A 16,281-nucleotide genomic window follows, 5' to 3' on the forward strand; every position below is an offset into this window, starting at 1 on the left:
AATTTTGTCTATTTGTATGTTTATTTATGCCAATTTTGTATAGTAAACAAATGTAAAAGACAAAAAAATTATATATAAGCAACACCTACGCAAGAATGGACAATAATAAGCTATTTTAAATGATTGTGATTATCTGGCGGCCCCTTCCACCCCCCCGCCAAAGCCACCGGATAATCGATGATCTTACTATACATCTCTCAACGCAATCGCGATTGTTGTAGGCGGCGGGAACAGTGACATTTTACATCTGGGGGGCAAGGAAACTGGCCCGAATTAGGTGATAACTCGAATAATTCGGTAAATCAAGGAAACGCGATTTGATATATTTTTTACAAACTCAAGTTTGCATTCACTCATGTAAAATTATTAATTAATTAAACAAGTTACTTATTTTGTTGACCAGTGGCAGGAGAAATCAGATAAACTCGAGGCCCACTCACGTCGCCTCGTGTGGTAACAGTGAACAGTCCCCATCAACCTCTCAACACTCGAATCCCCCCCCCCGTCTGAACGCCGGTGACTTCACGAAACCTCAGCAAGAGAACTCGCAGCGTCTCAGCAGTGCTGCTCAGCGCTCTCTGCCACCGCGTGCACATTTCGGTGACCGTGAAGAAACATGTTGACTTTCCGAGGCCTTGACAGATGTCTTTTCAGACTGGCTATAACCTGTACGCCCCGGTCGAGTCGCAATACCAACGCAGTCACCTCGTGTGCCACGTGCAGTTGGATGCGCCTGGGACTTGGCTGCAGGGGAAGAAGACCTTTCTGTTCTGTTTTCAAAAAGGCCGTCCGTGACGTTTTTTTTTTTGGCTTTCGCATTAATGGCCGTGACTCGGGCACAACGCGATCCCTTCGGGCCGACGGTGGCGCGCCAGTACCGTTTGATGTGGAAGGGTTTGTGGAGCTACGTGGCGCCGGAGCGTTGGTGGGGGTGGCGGTTGGTGGTGGTGGGGGACGGCGGTGAAGGCATAGAGATGAGCCATTGCTCGTCACCGAATCGTGGGTCACCTCTATTCTGGAATCACTGCAGAAAAGGCGGAAGCTGTGGCTCAAAGTCAAAAAGTGAAAGCGTGGTTACTACGGAGCGGGTTTTCGTGTTTTCTCCCTCTATAGCTCTCGAATAATGTGTTTTCGGGTTGGACCTGCGGAACATCGGACTTCGTACTAAAATGTTCCTAAAGAAGCTCCCTGGAATTTGGAGCGAAACGAACGATGTGCGCTAACAATCGGAAAACGCTTCGGAGAGCTTCAAGTGAGGTGTTTCCCTGTCCACGGTGGAATGCTATTGAGGGGCGTGTTCATCTCTTTGCCAGTGGGGACAATTTTACGTTCATGTGATCGATATCAGCCTCTGTACAATGACAGCAGTCATCCAAGCTGTCAACAAACCAAGATCTTGATAACAAAAATATAATAACATAGGTCATAGAAGTTATCAAAATAATTGACACTGAAAGAAGAGGGAATGAAGTTCGCGGCCAAATCCGAATCAGAAGAGTTAGATGAGCAGGTACACTCTTACTCAAGACTTTTGACAGCAACATTCAACTATATAGTATGTGAAAAGTGGGTTACAGAAAATAAAAGCATAGGTGTATACGTAGGAGGCGTTGTCCACCTCGGATGCGCTTTATGAAATAGTTGTCATCACGATGGAAACGAATTTCCAAAAGCGAAAGAGTAAATTTTGCAAACAAGGCTGCAAAGTTGGATGCAAGATAAACGATTTTGCTAAACAACATAAAAAAAACGTTGGATTACAATGAGGACCAAAATTTTCAACTCAAGAGGCAAACGAGAGCAGAGTTGAGTTATTTTCCGTAAAAACTTAATGTGATAATGAAAGTAGCATAGCAAATGGGCTTGAATTAAAAAAATGCTTTCATTCATTACGTATTTGTCAGCTGCGACTGATTAATCAGAAACAAGGGCACCGGACAAAGGTGGAATCAAAGCTAAAAAAAAGAGCAGAGAGAAGCACACGGAGAGACACCTACACGTGGAGATAAACTGAGAGCCATTGCTCAGAGAGCAAACACAAAACGAAGACGTTGCGTTGACTGTTAAGTGAGTGGCCTCTTTAGGCAACTGCCTCAACATTTCACCGGTAAGACTGCAGCTTTACAAATCCTAGAAGGTTATCACGCACCATTGACCATGCCTCCGCTATCAGCCACGCTTTCGGCATAAAAGTTCCGAGGTTCGGGCTTCTTTGGTCCTCGGCCCTAACTCAGATTTGGAACGCCTCCGCCTGAAGAACTGCGCCTGACCGCTGACAATTCTCCCATTTAGAAACTAAAAACAGACTTATTTCCTATATGTTAGATGAACTAGAGATGTGGGTTTTTTGTAGATGTGTATATTTTACTGTACAGTACTCAGAAGCCCTTTGTTGTTGGATCTGCTATGCCTTATAAAATAAGTAAATAATATTGACGTGACCGGTGACAGAATGCCGGCCAAAGGAGGGAAAGCACCAAGAGAGGATGACCCACCGGGGAGATGGAGTGATAGGGTCGGATCGTGCGCAAAAGAGAGACAGATTGCAATGTCACGAGACCGTGAGAGATGGGCAACGAACTAGGGAAGGCCTCCATAATATAGTTTTTTTTAGGTTAGATCGCGTAACTATAAATGTGCTGTTAAACCAGCCGCCACCCGACACGACCAATTAGTAAGGTTTGTAACATAAACAGAACGTGGCCAATTCGTTCCGAGTGTACTGACAGTAGACCCTACATGAGTTGACTAGTGGCCACGAGAGGTAATGACAGGAGAGTCAGCCTACAGTGCAAATGCACTAGTGGCCACAGGAGGTAATGACAGGGGAGTCAGTTGTGAGTTCGAAGGGACTGGTGGCTATGGGAATGATCGAGAAGGGAGCGTGGTCAGGTGACGGAAGAGAACGGTAGAGTCTGCCGGTGGAGCGAGCGTCCAGAGTCAGCGAGAAGGTTCGGGAAGGGGGGCGTGGCCTCGGTCGGTATATAAGTGAGATGCGCGGGAGACTCTGGGTTGTTGCAGTGCGGTCTCCGCCTGTGTCAAGTGAACGTGTCTTCAATAAAGTGCCATCTCAAGAGAAGTGTGTCAAGTCGTCATTACACTAGTACAGCACATCGGTGTGTTGGGGAGAAAATCCACAACATTTACAATCTGAGTACGACGTTTCGCCAGTAATTACAACTAGCTTCATCAGGCGACAAGTCAAATGTGTCGGGTGGTGGCGAGTTTAATTACACATTTATAGTTATACGATCTAACCCAAAAAAACCTATATTATGCATTACATTTGGTCGCGAAAGCCTACGTGTTAAACTAGGGAAGGCCTTCACCCTGCATCGCATAAACCATGGCCGCTGACGATGACGACGACGACGACGATGATCGAGGGCGAATCGTCAACCTTGTCTTGGAGTGCCTGCGGTTTGTCTGGGTTTCACAATCCTTCTTTTTTGGTGCACGTGTCTCTTGTCCTGGCTCCTCCTGTCTTGCCTGGAATTACAAAATGCCCTTTAAAAAAAAAATCTCTCGTCTCTTTCCTCAATGTTATCCCGATTGTGTTATCAGAGTCACGTCATGACAAGAAGTATCCGTTCAGAACAGCGCAATCCTGGAATCCAAAATGAATGCCGGAGCAACTTTAACGTGACTGGTTCTTTCCGCCGCACCGTACATTATTATGAGATCATCAACTCACTTCCACTTCAAAACCCAGTTTGAATCACAGCTGGGCAACCACACACCTGGAATCGAGCCCAGGTACTCAGCGGTGGCAGCTCAGCTGGTGGCTCGATCCTCCCCGAGTCGCCCGCGCTACCTCACAAAGCCCTCGTTTTCAACCGACACGACAGGGTGGACGACATACAAAGATCCCCCATATAGCCTTAACAGACTGTAGGGGCAAGTGCTGTTAGCGAGCACCTATGAAGGCCGGAACGGTGGGTGGCCAGCACCACGCCCGACCGCCTTTGTCTCCCTAGTGGCAATGTTTACACACCGCACCAGGTACTCATTTGAGGCTGAGTCGACCTTGGGGAGGCCCCGGGACCGGTTCAGATAATCGTCACCGGTGTTGGCCGTGAGCGGGAATCGAACCCGGGTCGCCAGGTTCATAGCGCAGCGCGCTAACCGCTACACTACCGCTCCTGGACGACATACGCACGCACACACACATACACGCTTCCATGTTTGCATATTCTGGAGCGCCTGTCTTGCATGCACTTGGAGGTATCTGCTCTGTTGAAAGGAGACAAGGAGCTTTCTAATCATCAAAGTCTTTCCGGAGAGGCAGCATGTGTGTGTGTGCGAGCGCACGCGCGCGTGTGTCCCATAACACAAGGGTCGCATGTGGTACAAGGTCGCAGCGGCTACGTTTGATGCCCATGAGCGTTTGCATCTGCCGCGCTATATCTGAGCCAGCGTGGTTTGTCTCTTAACGAGCGACATAAATGTTTGCCTGCGGCCTTGGAACAAGAGCCAGGGTGATTCCGTCTTATGGTTCCTTTTCAACGTCCATATCCTCAATCTGGAACGTGTCTTGAAAATGGCCTTTGGATGACCCAATGGGGATGGGTCTGTGGGAGCGGTGGCGCAGCGGTTAGAGCATTGTGGTACGATTCCTACTCACAGCCACCAACACCAGCGACGGTTATCTGAACCAGTCCTGGGCGTCCCCAAGGTCGCCTCAGCCTCAAGTGAGCCACTCAGCAGACAAAGGTGACCCACTGTGGTGCTGGCCACCCACCCTCTTGTGTGTCATGCTGGAAATTCGTAAGTGTTCGCTAACAGCATTTCCCCCAAAACTCCATTAAGGCAATACAAGGGATCTTTGTCTTTGTGTGCGTCCTCATTCTATACAATGCATGTTTCATGTCTAGCTTTTATCGTCGTGGTGTTGAAATCCGATTGGAAGTCTAATGTCCGTAGATCCAGAGTCCTTGAGTCTACACAAAATATATTCTTGGGTCACCATCAGATATGATTAGTAGCCCCCATCAGAGACTGGTCTATCACTTTATTATCTTAAGGTCACATTAAGAGGTTGGCCAAAACTTGGCTTGTCATTTACAGTCTACAGACTTTGTCAGGGACCAGACTGTCAGCACTGTCTATAATGATCTCGAGACCGCTTAAAAAAAAGTCATTGTCCAAAGACCCCCAATCAGAGACCTATCTGTTATTCTAGAATTGCCTAGATACATCATTGAAGATGAGTCTATCGGTTTATAATTATCTAGATAACCCATCAAGGACCGGTTTGTCAGTCTATCATTGTCTGGAGACCCCATCAGCAACCAGTCTGTGTCAATCTTTTGTCCATAGATCCCATCTGCTCGTGTGGCCCTCTCATCATTGTCTACAGTGACCATCATCAACAAACGAGTCTCCAAACCTACACGAAATCAGCCAACGAATTAGGAGCATAGGTGGAGGGTGGGGCTGCTGCTGAACCATACCATGCCCCAAAACACTCAGACGAACACACTAACATTACAAATGAATAATAATAAATTATTATTATTAACCATGATAAAATAAAAGTCCAAGGTTGTGTGGGGGGTGGGGGAGGAGGCTACTGAACATTGCACGGTCTCTGCCATTTGGCATTCGAAGGCGAGGCTATTCGACGCAACGAGTGCCCAACGGTCTTCGTGTCGACCGAGTCGCTCCGTGTCGCTCCCGACTCCCCTCGTTCCACCCCGCAACTCCAAAAGGCGTCCCCGCAACTCCGGCAGTACGCGTGAACCTCGCGCACGTCGCACGCGCTTTGACCTTTTCACATCGGCTTTTTTTTAACCTTCTGGTGGGCAGTGGCACTCGTTGGTGGTGTTTGGCTCCAATTGGTAAAAGTCAAAAAGGCCGAACTCGTTTTACTCTGCACAGTCGACTCGCGCAACATCGCAGGGAGGTCGCGACTCTCGCTCCAACTCCATGTCAGGGTCAGGAATCGAACCACGCTGCGACGAGCCGAACAGCTAATTCGTGCCCCAGGGGGCAGGAGGGAGAGGCCTCTTTGGGAAAAAAAACGATGGGACGGTCAGCTGTTGCGGCCGCGGTGGTCGGGACGGTTCTGACCGTGGTGGCCTTGCTTTCAGCCTCGCTGGGTGGTCCATGCAAAGGCCTCTATCATCAGCAGGAGCATCAGCAGCAGCAGGAGATTGCACGTGGAGCCGAGGACAGAGCAGGTGATGCGCTTGCTACTCACAAAGATCTCCTCCAGGTGATATTGAGAAGGCTCCGAAGAGGAGAATCAGGGGGTGAAGGAGAAGTGAAAGATCAGTGGGCTGGCTCAGGGTCTCCCAGCTCATCCTCGGCCGGTCTACACACGTCAGGTGAGATGGTGAGGTACCGTTTATTGCTGGTGCTGGTAGTCATGGTGGATGTCTGCTGGTGTTTGTGGTGGTGGTGGTAGAAGCAGTAGTGATGCGGTTTGCGCTGTGCTACGAACCTTGCGGCCACTAACACCAGTGATGATTATCGGAAGCGGTCCTAAGCCTCTCCTAGGTCGACTCAGCCTCAAACGAATACCTGGTGTGGTGTGTAAACATCGCCACTATGGAGGCAAAGGCGGCCGGGTGTGGTGCTGGCCACCCACCCCCTCGTATGCCGTGCCGGCATTCATAGGTGCTCGCTTTCAGCACTTGCCCCAACAGTCTGTTCAGGCTATAAGGGGGATTTTTGTCTTTGGTATAGTGATAGGATTAATATATCGGTGCCCGTGGTTGTGATGATGGTGGTGATGTTGTTAGTGCGATGGTAGTGACGTGGTTTTTGTGATGGTGTTCGAGTAGTGGGGCGACGGTCGTGTCAGTGTGACAGTGATGGTGTCAATGTGACAGTGATGGTGTCAATGTGACAGTGATGGTATCAGTGTGACAGTGATGGTGTTAGTGTGACGATGTCAGTGATGGCGGTGATGGTGTTAGTGTGACGATGTCAGTGATGGCGGTGATGGTGTTCATGTGACGATGTCAGTGATGGCGGTGATGGTGTTTGTGTACGTGTGGTGTTAATGAGACCGCACGACGGTTTGCACGCTGGCGCCTGATTGAGAGGCATTTCATAAAAAATCGATTCCGACGCTCACTTTACACGCATCGAACCATGCGTGTGACCATCGATTAGTCACCCGTTTATGCAAATTATAGGTAAACTAGCCTCCAAGGACGGGTGTATTGCAGTAAATCTGAGACTTGTAAGTGAAAATCAGACCGCGACGTGATATTCATTGCATCAATGCGAGTGCAATTTGTAAGGGCGCGGTGACACAGACCTATTTCATTTTAAGATTATAATAAGATTATAATCCCTTGTTCATCGTGACGTCCTTTTTACTTCGATGTCTCAACAGCGTTACGGAGACCGCGTGACGTGAGGGTTCTGCCTTTGTAGTAAAAGTTGGAAGTTGACGCTGAGGAGGGGGGAGAAGGCGCCTCGCCCTCCCATGTGGAGTGATGTCAGCCGCTAATTATTATTAATGGCGGGGGGGGGGAGGGTGTCAATTTGGAACACGTCACCTCTTAATGATTATTAATGACGGGGGTTGTTCGATATGGAGTGACGTCACCTCTTCATGATTATTGAGGGGGGGGGGGGTGCTACATGTGGAGTGACCTCACCTACTCATGATTATTAACGAGGGTGGGGGGGTCCATGTGGTGGATGTCACCTGTTCATGATTATTAATGAGGGGGATGGCCGACGTGGAGTGACGTCACGCGCGGGACACACAGACATTCTTGGCTCATTATAGTAGTAAATACAGAGGATTAGGAGAACATGTGCAGGTGAGTGGCGTCATCCGAAACTCTTAAGACAAGTGAGCGGAGGCTTGGGCAGAACAAATACGGTCACCGAATCGCGCGGCGCTTTCAGATGTGCTTCTGCGGCCGTCTGGAACGCTCTTTCGTCCGATATTAGGAAGCCACTGGCAGCTATGCACTTTTAAATCATCTAGATTGAAAACGAATTTGTTTAGAATAGCTTTTTTGTGTTTAGTTTGTTGTCTTTCCACCGCAATTTCGATTAGTACGGTTGGCTACATACGCCGTGAAAGATGTTCAATGTAATACATACAAACATGGCTGAAGACGGTGAAGAAATTTACAACAATAAAGTGAGATTCCACTCAAAAAATCCACTTATTAATATCGGCCCTCTGGCCTCATCAACAGGGTGTACGTGACCTGTTTGTTCTAATTCCACCTGTGTAGATGCACAGTTTTTTTTTATTTCGCGAAAGCGTGCAGCGTGTTGTTCAATAAATGTACACCCGTGTATTTTATTTACCCAGGAAAGCCTCAAATGAGTATTTTATTTCAGGAGGGTCCCCGGCTACATTGGGATGGTTGACCAATTCTTATTGGGTGGCATAGTGCGAGGAAAGCCAGGAGTAAACCCCACCTCTCAATAGTGCTGTTTGTTGATGGCTGCTTGGCGTTTTGGTCCCTGATCCTCTGCTTGGGGAGCCAGAATAACAAAGCCTCATGCAGCAGGAAAACACGCTCCTGATTGCGTTCGCAGCTGCACATGTCTCAGTGTTCCGAGAATACTTCTGGTACCAGCAGTGTCATGAGATCGGCCTCTGTGGAGGAGAAGGCTCATGAAGGACGCTACCGGACAGTTGGAGGCAGTCACCCTACAACAACAGCGGAGGGCAGAGGAGGAGCGACGCTCGCAACAACAAGCGGAGCACCAGGCAGCTAAAACGCAGCAAGTTGGCACCCAGAAGGGAGCACAGGTGGTGCATCTGCTGGTCATCTCAGTCAGTCAACCCATGGGTCTGTCCCGTGACCTATTGACAGCAACGAGCCTTCGACAGTTCACGTGATGGCCACAAGGAACACCTACCTGGCACAATCGCTGTGATGACGTCACTGCCACTTAGTGGTGAACGGCGGTTGTTGTTCTTGTTGTTGAGACTACTTCTAGGACACGCCGGCGCCCCCGGTAAGCATGAAACGTTGGGCCAACCTTGGTCTTAACGATTCCACATTCCGACGTTTCCCCCAACAGTGCACGTTTGCCGACGCAGTGGTTATAGCGGCACTGCTCCTGCAGACCCGGCAGTTTTTGATGCAATTCCTTGACCGTGGCCAACACCAGTTGGAACAAACCCTCGCAAAAAAGCGAGATGTTCCATCGTCAAAGGATTTTCCTGATAACACGTAAATAAATATACCCGAGCCATTTCTGGGCCTCCCCCTTAGGTCGTCAACACAGCCCGACATTAGTGTCCGATGCAGAGGTGTATAAAACGACAGCCATGAGGAGAGAAACAATGACTGCTGGGTAGTGGTGGTGGGCGCACCACCCCAATTTGTGCACGCACCGTGTCGGTCTTAATAGGTGCTCGCTAACCGCACTTTACTCAACAGCCGGTGTGAGGCTAAGTGGGGGATCTTTGCCTTTGTCTTCGAGAATTCTCCATGCCGGCGTCGTCTCTCTCTCGCCAGGAGGAGGAAGAGGCAGTGATGATGGTGCCAAGATTACGCGGACCCAGGAACGACCAAGGGACGGGGCCAAGATCGGTGGGCAATGCCACCGCAGAGTGGCAGAGACGGCGCCGGTGGTTCGGAGCGACGTGGACCACCCCAGGTAACGGCGCTCAACCGACACCAAGATTCTCTATTTAAGACCGAAGCAGGAGGATTTCTCCGCAACTCTGACTGTCGCCTGATGATGCTGGTTGTAATTACCGGCACAATGTCACGGTACTACTCCAATTGTAAATGTTGTGGTTTTACACTCCAACACAACCAGTGTGCTGTACTAGTGAAGTATTCGGAATGACGGCGGGAAACCACTTGACGGGTAGCACACTTTATTAAAACTTGTCTTTCCACAATAACACGTGTGGTCACTATTTCTCACACTACACACTCCACTTGATACGTGCGGTCACTACAACTCACGCTGCACATTCCACTTGACACGTGTGGTTACTACGGCTCACGCTACACGCTCACGGTACACGCTCACGGGCACTCCAGCCCCGTAGCGTCCGTGGAGCCTACAGACCCACCCCAGCTTGGGCGTGGGTCACGACCTCTGGGTCCCGCGGGCCAGCCCTCACACGGACGTTCGGCCCCGGGTCCCAAGGTCCCGCCTCTGAGCCACACAGGGCCCCGGTCCCCACAAGGACAGCGGGACTAGGTGCCTCAGGGCCCTATCTCTTCCTCCTCCATCTTCTGTCTTCACTGGTCACCAACTCCCCGTGCGCCTGTGCGCACCGCCTTATATAGCCTCCGCTCCCGGGAGACGGAGCGTATGCGGACCGCGACGTGAGCACCCCCTTAGTTGACCAATCCCCACGCGCTGCCACACGATCCCCTCGCTGTCAGCGCGCGTCACCGATACCCAGCCAATCACCGCCTCATAACCCATGACCCTGCGCTGACCCATGATCCTTCACCGTCAGCGCGCGTCACCAACACACACAGCCAATCACTACGCGCTGGCACACGATCCTTACCCCAGCGCGTATCACCACTACACTAGTAACGAATTGCCACGTTTTGTTTACGTGACAAACACCTTATTAATTAGCCGTGTCGGGTGGCGGCGGGTTTAACGACACATTTACATTCACTCAATCTAAATCAAAAACTTATATTATCGACACCAAGATTCGTACCGCAATTGATGTTTTTCGGGCGGGTAAGTTTGCAGCGTGAGCAAAAAAATGCCAGCGTTTGTGTGTCGTACACCCTCCGCCACCCGACGCGGCCACGCCACGCGAGCAAACGTGGAGGTTTCACTCCCGCTTGGCCAGCACCGTGGTCGGTGGTTATGTTGTAGAACAGCGATCCACACGACATTTAACAAATGGGTACGAACGTTCCGCGGGTAGTTCCGAATCAGAGTCAGAATATGTATTTATACTGGAGGAATCCGATGAGCTATTAAGATCTTTTTCACGGATGTCCAGTAAAGGCACGGGGTCAGATTGTTACAACACCAAACAATAAAAAAAACATGACAGGAGTGCAAAGTATAGGGAAGGGAAGCCAATCACATAAAATAAAACCAAAATATGTTTTTCATGTGTGTGCAGTATATATCTTTCCAGGTAAAACCCACTGAGCTATAAGATTATTTTTCAGAAGCGACTTGGTCACATGTGATAGCTGAGCGAAATGGCTTATCACGTGAAAATGTATAGCAGTCCGCATCATCACCATCATCGGGCGGTTGCCAGAATTGTGAAATCGTCTCCATTCTTAGGCCGGAAATAGTTGGTGTGATTACCATAAACGTGCCCCCACCTCACATGAGTCTGGGTTGCAGAGATAATAAAAAAACAACTTGGCGATGTCAGGTGGAAGAGGGTGTACAACACACATTGGCATTTTACTCACAACGACCTGACCCAAACGTCTATTCTGGACCTTGATATCGGTTGTGAAAGTTTGACATTAAGATTTCAACCCTTTATACTCCTCAGCCCCGTAGCCTTGAAGGGGAAGTTGGGGGGGGGGGGGATGCTGACGGGGGCTGACCAACACCCCCACTTCTGCTGAAAGCTCAGCCCCCACCCCCCCCCCCATTTAAATTCTCATAGTCAAGAAAAAAATGTTGGTACAATGTTTCACAGAATGTATCTTCCGCCTTAATTTCACTCGCGGGTTGGGTGAGAGCAAGAGCAGAATTCACGACAGACAAAAGGCAGACGATGATAGTGCGAGTCATTCTGTTTCATTAATGTTGAACATTTACTGCGTTGCAGTAAATGTAATGCCGCTCCTGGCCCGATTGCCCGATTGTCCCTGACGATTTTATACAATTTAGCATTTTTTGTCCCAGGTTACTCACGAGGGTTCGGAGTAAAGGGCAGAGTTGTGGGTGGGGCCACCTGAGTAGGGGGGCGGCACTACCTGAGTAGTGGGCGGAGCAACCTGAGTAGGAGGTGGTGTTATATGAGTATTGGGTGGAGCTACTCCAGTAGTGGGTGGAGCCACCTGAGTAGGAGGGCGGCGTTACCTGAGTAGTGGGCGGAGCTACCCGAGGCCGTAAGTGGAGCCACCTGAGTAGGGGAGTGGTGCTACTTTAGTGGGCGGAGCTACTAGGGTAGTGAGTGGGGCTACCTGAATAGTGGGTGTTGCTACCTAAAGAGTGGGTGTGGCTACCTAAATAGTGGGTGGGGCCACCTGAATAGTGGGTGGGGATAAATTGTATAGTGAGTGAAGCCACTTGATCTTCTTGGTTCTTTTGGTAAAGTCACGTAGAAGGGAAATAATAAAATAATAATAAAACATAATAAAATAATTCTCACGACGTTTCGGCCACAATGCAAGCAGCCGTCCTCAGGTGAAGACCAGGTCTGTCGGGGAGACAGCGTCTGAATGAAACACCACCACGCTTGGAGCATATATTTAAGCTGGGTTGGAAGGGGGGAAGGGCGCCTTGACAAAATAATTTGCATATCAAGAGGAATTTTGCATATTTATGGGAAATGCAGGTATGTGATTAGTACTACCTGTGAAATGCGTAGGAGGTGGGCGGGGGGTTTCAAAGTCATATTATGCCCGTGCATTAGCAGTTGTGGCCAAAACGTCGTGAGAATAATTTTATTATGTTTTATTTTTATTATTTTATTATTTCCCTTCTACGTGACTTTACCGAAAGAACCAAGAAGATGAATCCCTGCAGTCACGAAAGTTTTAAATCGAAGCCACTTGAGTCGTGTATATCTAAATAATGATCGCATCTCCTGTCTCATATCTCATCCATCGCTTTCCTGCGTAACCACATCAATCCCTTGAAACGATGTCTCTTCTTCTTCTCCAGCTCGACGTCTGTAGTGGAGGAGGAGGTGGAGGAGGTGGTGGAGGAGGAGCAGGAGGGCGTGCACGAAGGCCAGGATTCCGGCACCACCTCTCCTTCCGCCGCCGACCAAGGCTGCGGTGCCAGGCCGCTGCACCTCCCGAAGTCCTTCGTCACCGACATCTTCAGATTCCTAGCGTCGACGTCACGCCCCAGCAACACGTGCGGTCGCCCCGGCAGCTGCGGCGCCGCCGACCGGCCCCTGGCGCTGCCGCGGCCGCCATGCGCCAAACAGGACTCGTGGAGTGACGGCGCGATGGAGGCCAGCCTGCGCACCCGGGAGGCCTTTGCGTTCGCGGTGCCCAGCGCCATCATCGCTGCGGCGCCATCGCCGGACGACGAGGAGGAGGTGGTCGTGGAACAGGAGGCTGCGTCGCCGACGGCAGCGCCGAGATGCGGAGGGGAGAGCTCGGCTAATTGCTCTCGAGCGAACGCAAGGAGACGGAGGGATGGACCCGACGACGAGGAGGAGGAGGCGGTGGCGGAGGGATATCAAGCAAAAGAGTTGGAGGAAGAGGAGGAGGAGAAGGTGATGGTTGCTAAATTACGCCATGCCGTGGAGCAGTGGGCAACGGAAGGGAGCGAAGGGAGGACGGGTGCCGCGGTTGAGAGTGATGGTTCGAGCGTTTCCCGCGATGACGGTGGACGTGGAGGAGAAACGGTCGCAGGAGGACGAGGTTCTCGAGGAGGCAACGGAGGCAGAGAACGCAGAGGAAGGGGAAGTAGAGGAGCAGGAGGAGCGCGCAGAAGCCACGACCCCTTGTGGGAGGTCGTGCGGAGCCTGCGCGAGAGGCGCGGGGCCCCGCTGGGTGCGGAGTGGCCGTCCAGCCTCGAGGGGCTCATGGACCGCACGCTGGTGCTGCTGCTCAAACAGCTCATCGACACGCCGCCCATGAAGGACCCGGCCAGTGGCGCCGCGCACTTTGGCAGGCTGCTCAGGCACTACTTGAGCCGGGACGACGCAGCGCCCCTCGCGCCCGCCGCTCGCCGCGACGACCCGAGGGCCCGGACTCGGAGGGCCCGGCACCCCCGGTGGCAGGCGGCTCTCCGCGGGGAGGAGGAGGACAAGGAGGAGGAGGATGCTGCTGCTGCCGCCGTCACGCCGGGCGGCCAAACACACGGCAAGATCACCAAGTTCCTGGTGCTCAAGGCAATGCAGGCGGTGTGCGAGCAGTGGTCGAGGAAAAAGCCTCGCAGCGTCGAGGCAGTGAGCATCGGCGGGCCGTGCAGGTGCAAAAATCACTGCCCGTCGTCGAAGAACGACACCAAGAGCGATGGCAACGGCAAGGCCAAAGGTCAGAGCAGTGGCGCATTCAGCCTGTGCGCGGGCTGCAAGCTGGAAGACGTGAACATGTGCCTGTGCATGTTGTACAAGCAGCACGTGGTGGAGCCCAAGCTCGCCAACATCCACGACTGCTCTGGGCAGTGCCTATCGACGTCCGGCTGCTTCGACCTCTACGTGAACCACAGCTACGTTCTGCTGAAGCAGGAAAGACGCCAGCCCCTGTGCGTGCCCGTCCACTACACGGGCCTCAAGATGCTCGTCATCGACAACGGCAACAGCACGAGCGGCGGGAACGATCGCACGAACTTGAGCGCCCACATCATCTTCTACAAACAAATTATCGCAAACGAGTGCGGGTGCAGATAGTGGGACGGACGGGGCTCGCGATGATGATTTAGTACTTGGCGGCAAACCCTTGTTGGCAATCACAGAGGTCAGACGTTTCTTGTAGTTGGCCACCAGGTTTGCACACATCTCAGGAGGGATTTTGTCCCACTCCTCTTTGCAGATCTTCTCCAAGTCATTAAGGTTTCGAGGCTGACGTTTGGCAACTCGAACCTTCAGCTTCCTCCACAGATTTTCTATGGGATTAAGGTCTGGAGACTGGCTAGGCCACTCCAGGACCTTAATGTGCTTATTCTTGAGCCACTCCTTTGTTTCCTTGGCCGTGTGTTTTGGGTCATTGTCATGCTGGAATACCCATCCACGACTCATTTTCAATGCCCTGGCTGAGGGTTCGAGGTTCTCACCCAAGATTTGACGGTACATGGCCCCGTCCATCGTCCCTTTGATGCGGTGAAGTTTTCCTGTCCCCTTAGCAGAAAAACACCCCTAAAGCATTATGTTTCCACCTCCATGTTTGACGGTGGGGATGGTGTTCTTGGGGTCATAGGCAGCATTCCTCCTCCTCCAAACACGGAGAGTTGAGTTGATGCCAAAGAGCTCCATTTTGGTCTCATCTGACCACAACACTTTCACCCAGTTGTCCTCTGAATCATTCAGATGTTCATTGGCAAACTTCAGATGGGCATGTATATGTGCTTCCTTGAGCAGGGGGACCTTGCGGACGCTGCAGGATTTCAGTCCTTCACGGCGTAGTGTGTTACCAACTGATTTCTTGGTGACTATGGTCCCAGCTGCCTTGAGATCATTGACAAGATCCTCCCGTGTAGTTCTGGGCTGATTCCTCACCGTTCTCATGATCATTGCAACTCCACGAGGTGAGATCTTGCATGGAGCCCCAGGCCGAGGGAGATTGACAGTTCTTTTGTGTTTCTTCCATTTGCGAATAATCGCACCAACTGTTGTCACCTTCTCACCAAGCTGCTTGGCGATGGTCTTGTACACCATTCCAGCCTTGTGTAGGTCTACAATCTTGTCCCTGACATCCTTGGAGAGCTCTTTGGTCTTGGCCATAGTGGAGAGTTTGGAATCTGATTGATTGCTTTTGTGAACAGGTGTCTTTTATACAGGTAACAAGCTGAGATTAGGAGCACTCGCTTTAAGAGTGTGCTCCTAATCTCAGCTTGTTACCAGTATAAAAGACACCTGGGAGCCAGAAATCTTTCTGATTGAGAGGGGGTCAAATACTTATTTCCCTCATTAAAATGCAAATCAATTTATAACATTTTTGACATGCGTTTTTCTGGATTTTGTTGTTGTTATTCTGTCTCTCACTGTTCAAATAAACCTACCATTAAAATTATAGACTGATCATTTCTTTGTCAGTGGGCAAACGTACAAAATCAGCAGGGGATCAAATACTTTTTTCCCTCACTGTACATTTGCAGAACGTGAAGAACCAGTGGCATCTACATCTGCAGAACATGAAGAACCAGTGGCATCTACATCTGCAGAACGTGAAGAACCAGTGGCATCTACATCTGCAGAACATGAAGAACCAGTGGCATCTACATCTGCAGAACGTGAAGAACCAGTGACATCGACATCTGCAGAACGTGAATAACCAGTGGCATCGACATCTGCAGAACGTGAAGAACCAGTGGCATCTACATCTGCAGAACGTGAAGAACCAGTGGCATCTACATCTGCAGAACATGAAGAACCAGTGGCATCTACGTCTACAAGAGATTATACAACCTTTAAAGCCATTCCCCGTGTTTAGCGTACATGCCGTACAACATGTTTGGAATCGACTTACGAACAAATCGACT

The 16,281-nt window shown here is 50.7% G+C and overlaps 2 protein-coding genes across 3 annotated transcripts in view; one reads left to right on the plus strand and one right to left on the minus strand.

Moving 5' to 3' along the window:
* LOC144737650 (uncharacterized) overlaps window positions 1-16,281 on the minus strand; it is a 75,436-nt gene that overhangs the window by 49,263 nt on the left and 9,892 nt on the right. The window lies entirely within an intron of this gene.
* On the plus strand, window positions 5,553-15,816 carry LOC144737667 (uncharacterized). The gene is made up of 3 exons (XM_078620483.1): window positions 5,553-6,329; window positions 9,453-9,594; window positions 12,787-15,816. Exons 1-3 carry the CDS (start codon window positions 6,026-6,028, stop codon window positions 14,471-14,473), a joined length of 2,133 nt encoding a protein of 710 aa, XP_078476609.1. The 5' UTR covers window positions 5,553-6,025; the 3' UTR covers window positions 14,474-15,816.

Source organism: Lampetra planeri, chromosome 3, assembly GCF_965212315.1.
Source record: "Lampetra planeri chromosome 3, kcLamPlan1.2.h2, whole genome shotgun sequence".
Classification (NCBI taxonomy): domain Eukaryota; kingdom Metazoa; phylum Chordata; class Hyperoartia; order Petromyzontiformes; family Petromyzontidae; genus Lampetra; species Lampetra planeri.

Coding starts and splice junctions, on each gene's coding strand:
- LOC144737667 (XM_078620483.1), top strand. CDS start 6,026: ATGGGACGGTCAGCTGTTGCGGCCGCGGTGGTCGGGACGGTTCTGACC. Junction 6,330..9,452: donor GGCCGGTCTACACACGTCAG/GTGAGATGGTGA, acceptor CTCTCTCGCCAG/GAGGAGGAAGAGGCAGTGAT. Junction 9,595..12,786: donor AGCGACGTGGACCACCCCAG/GTAACGGCGCTC, acceptor CTTCTTCTCCAG/CTCGACGTCTGTAGTGGAGG.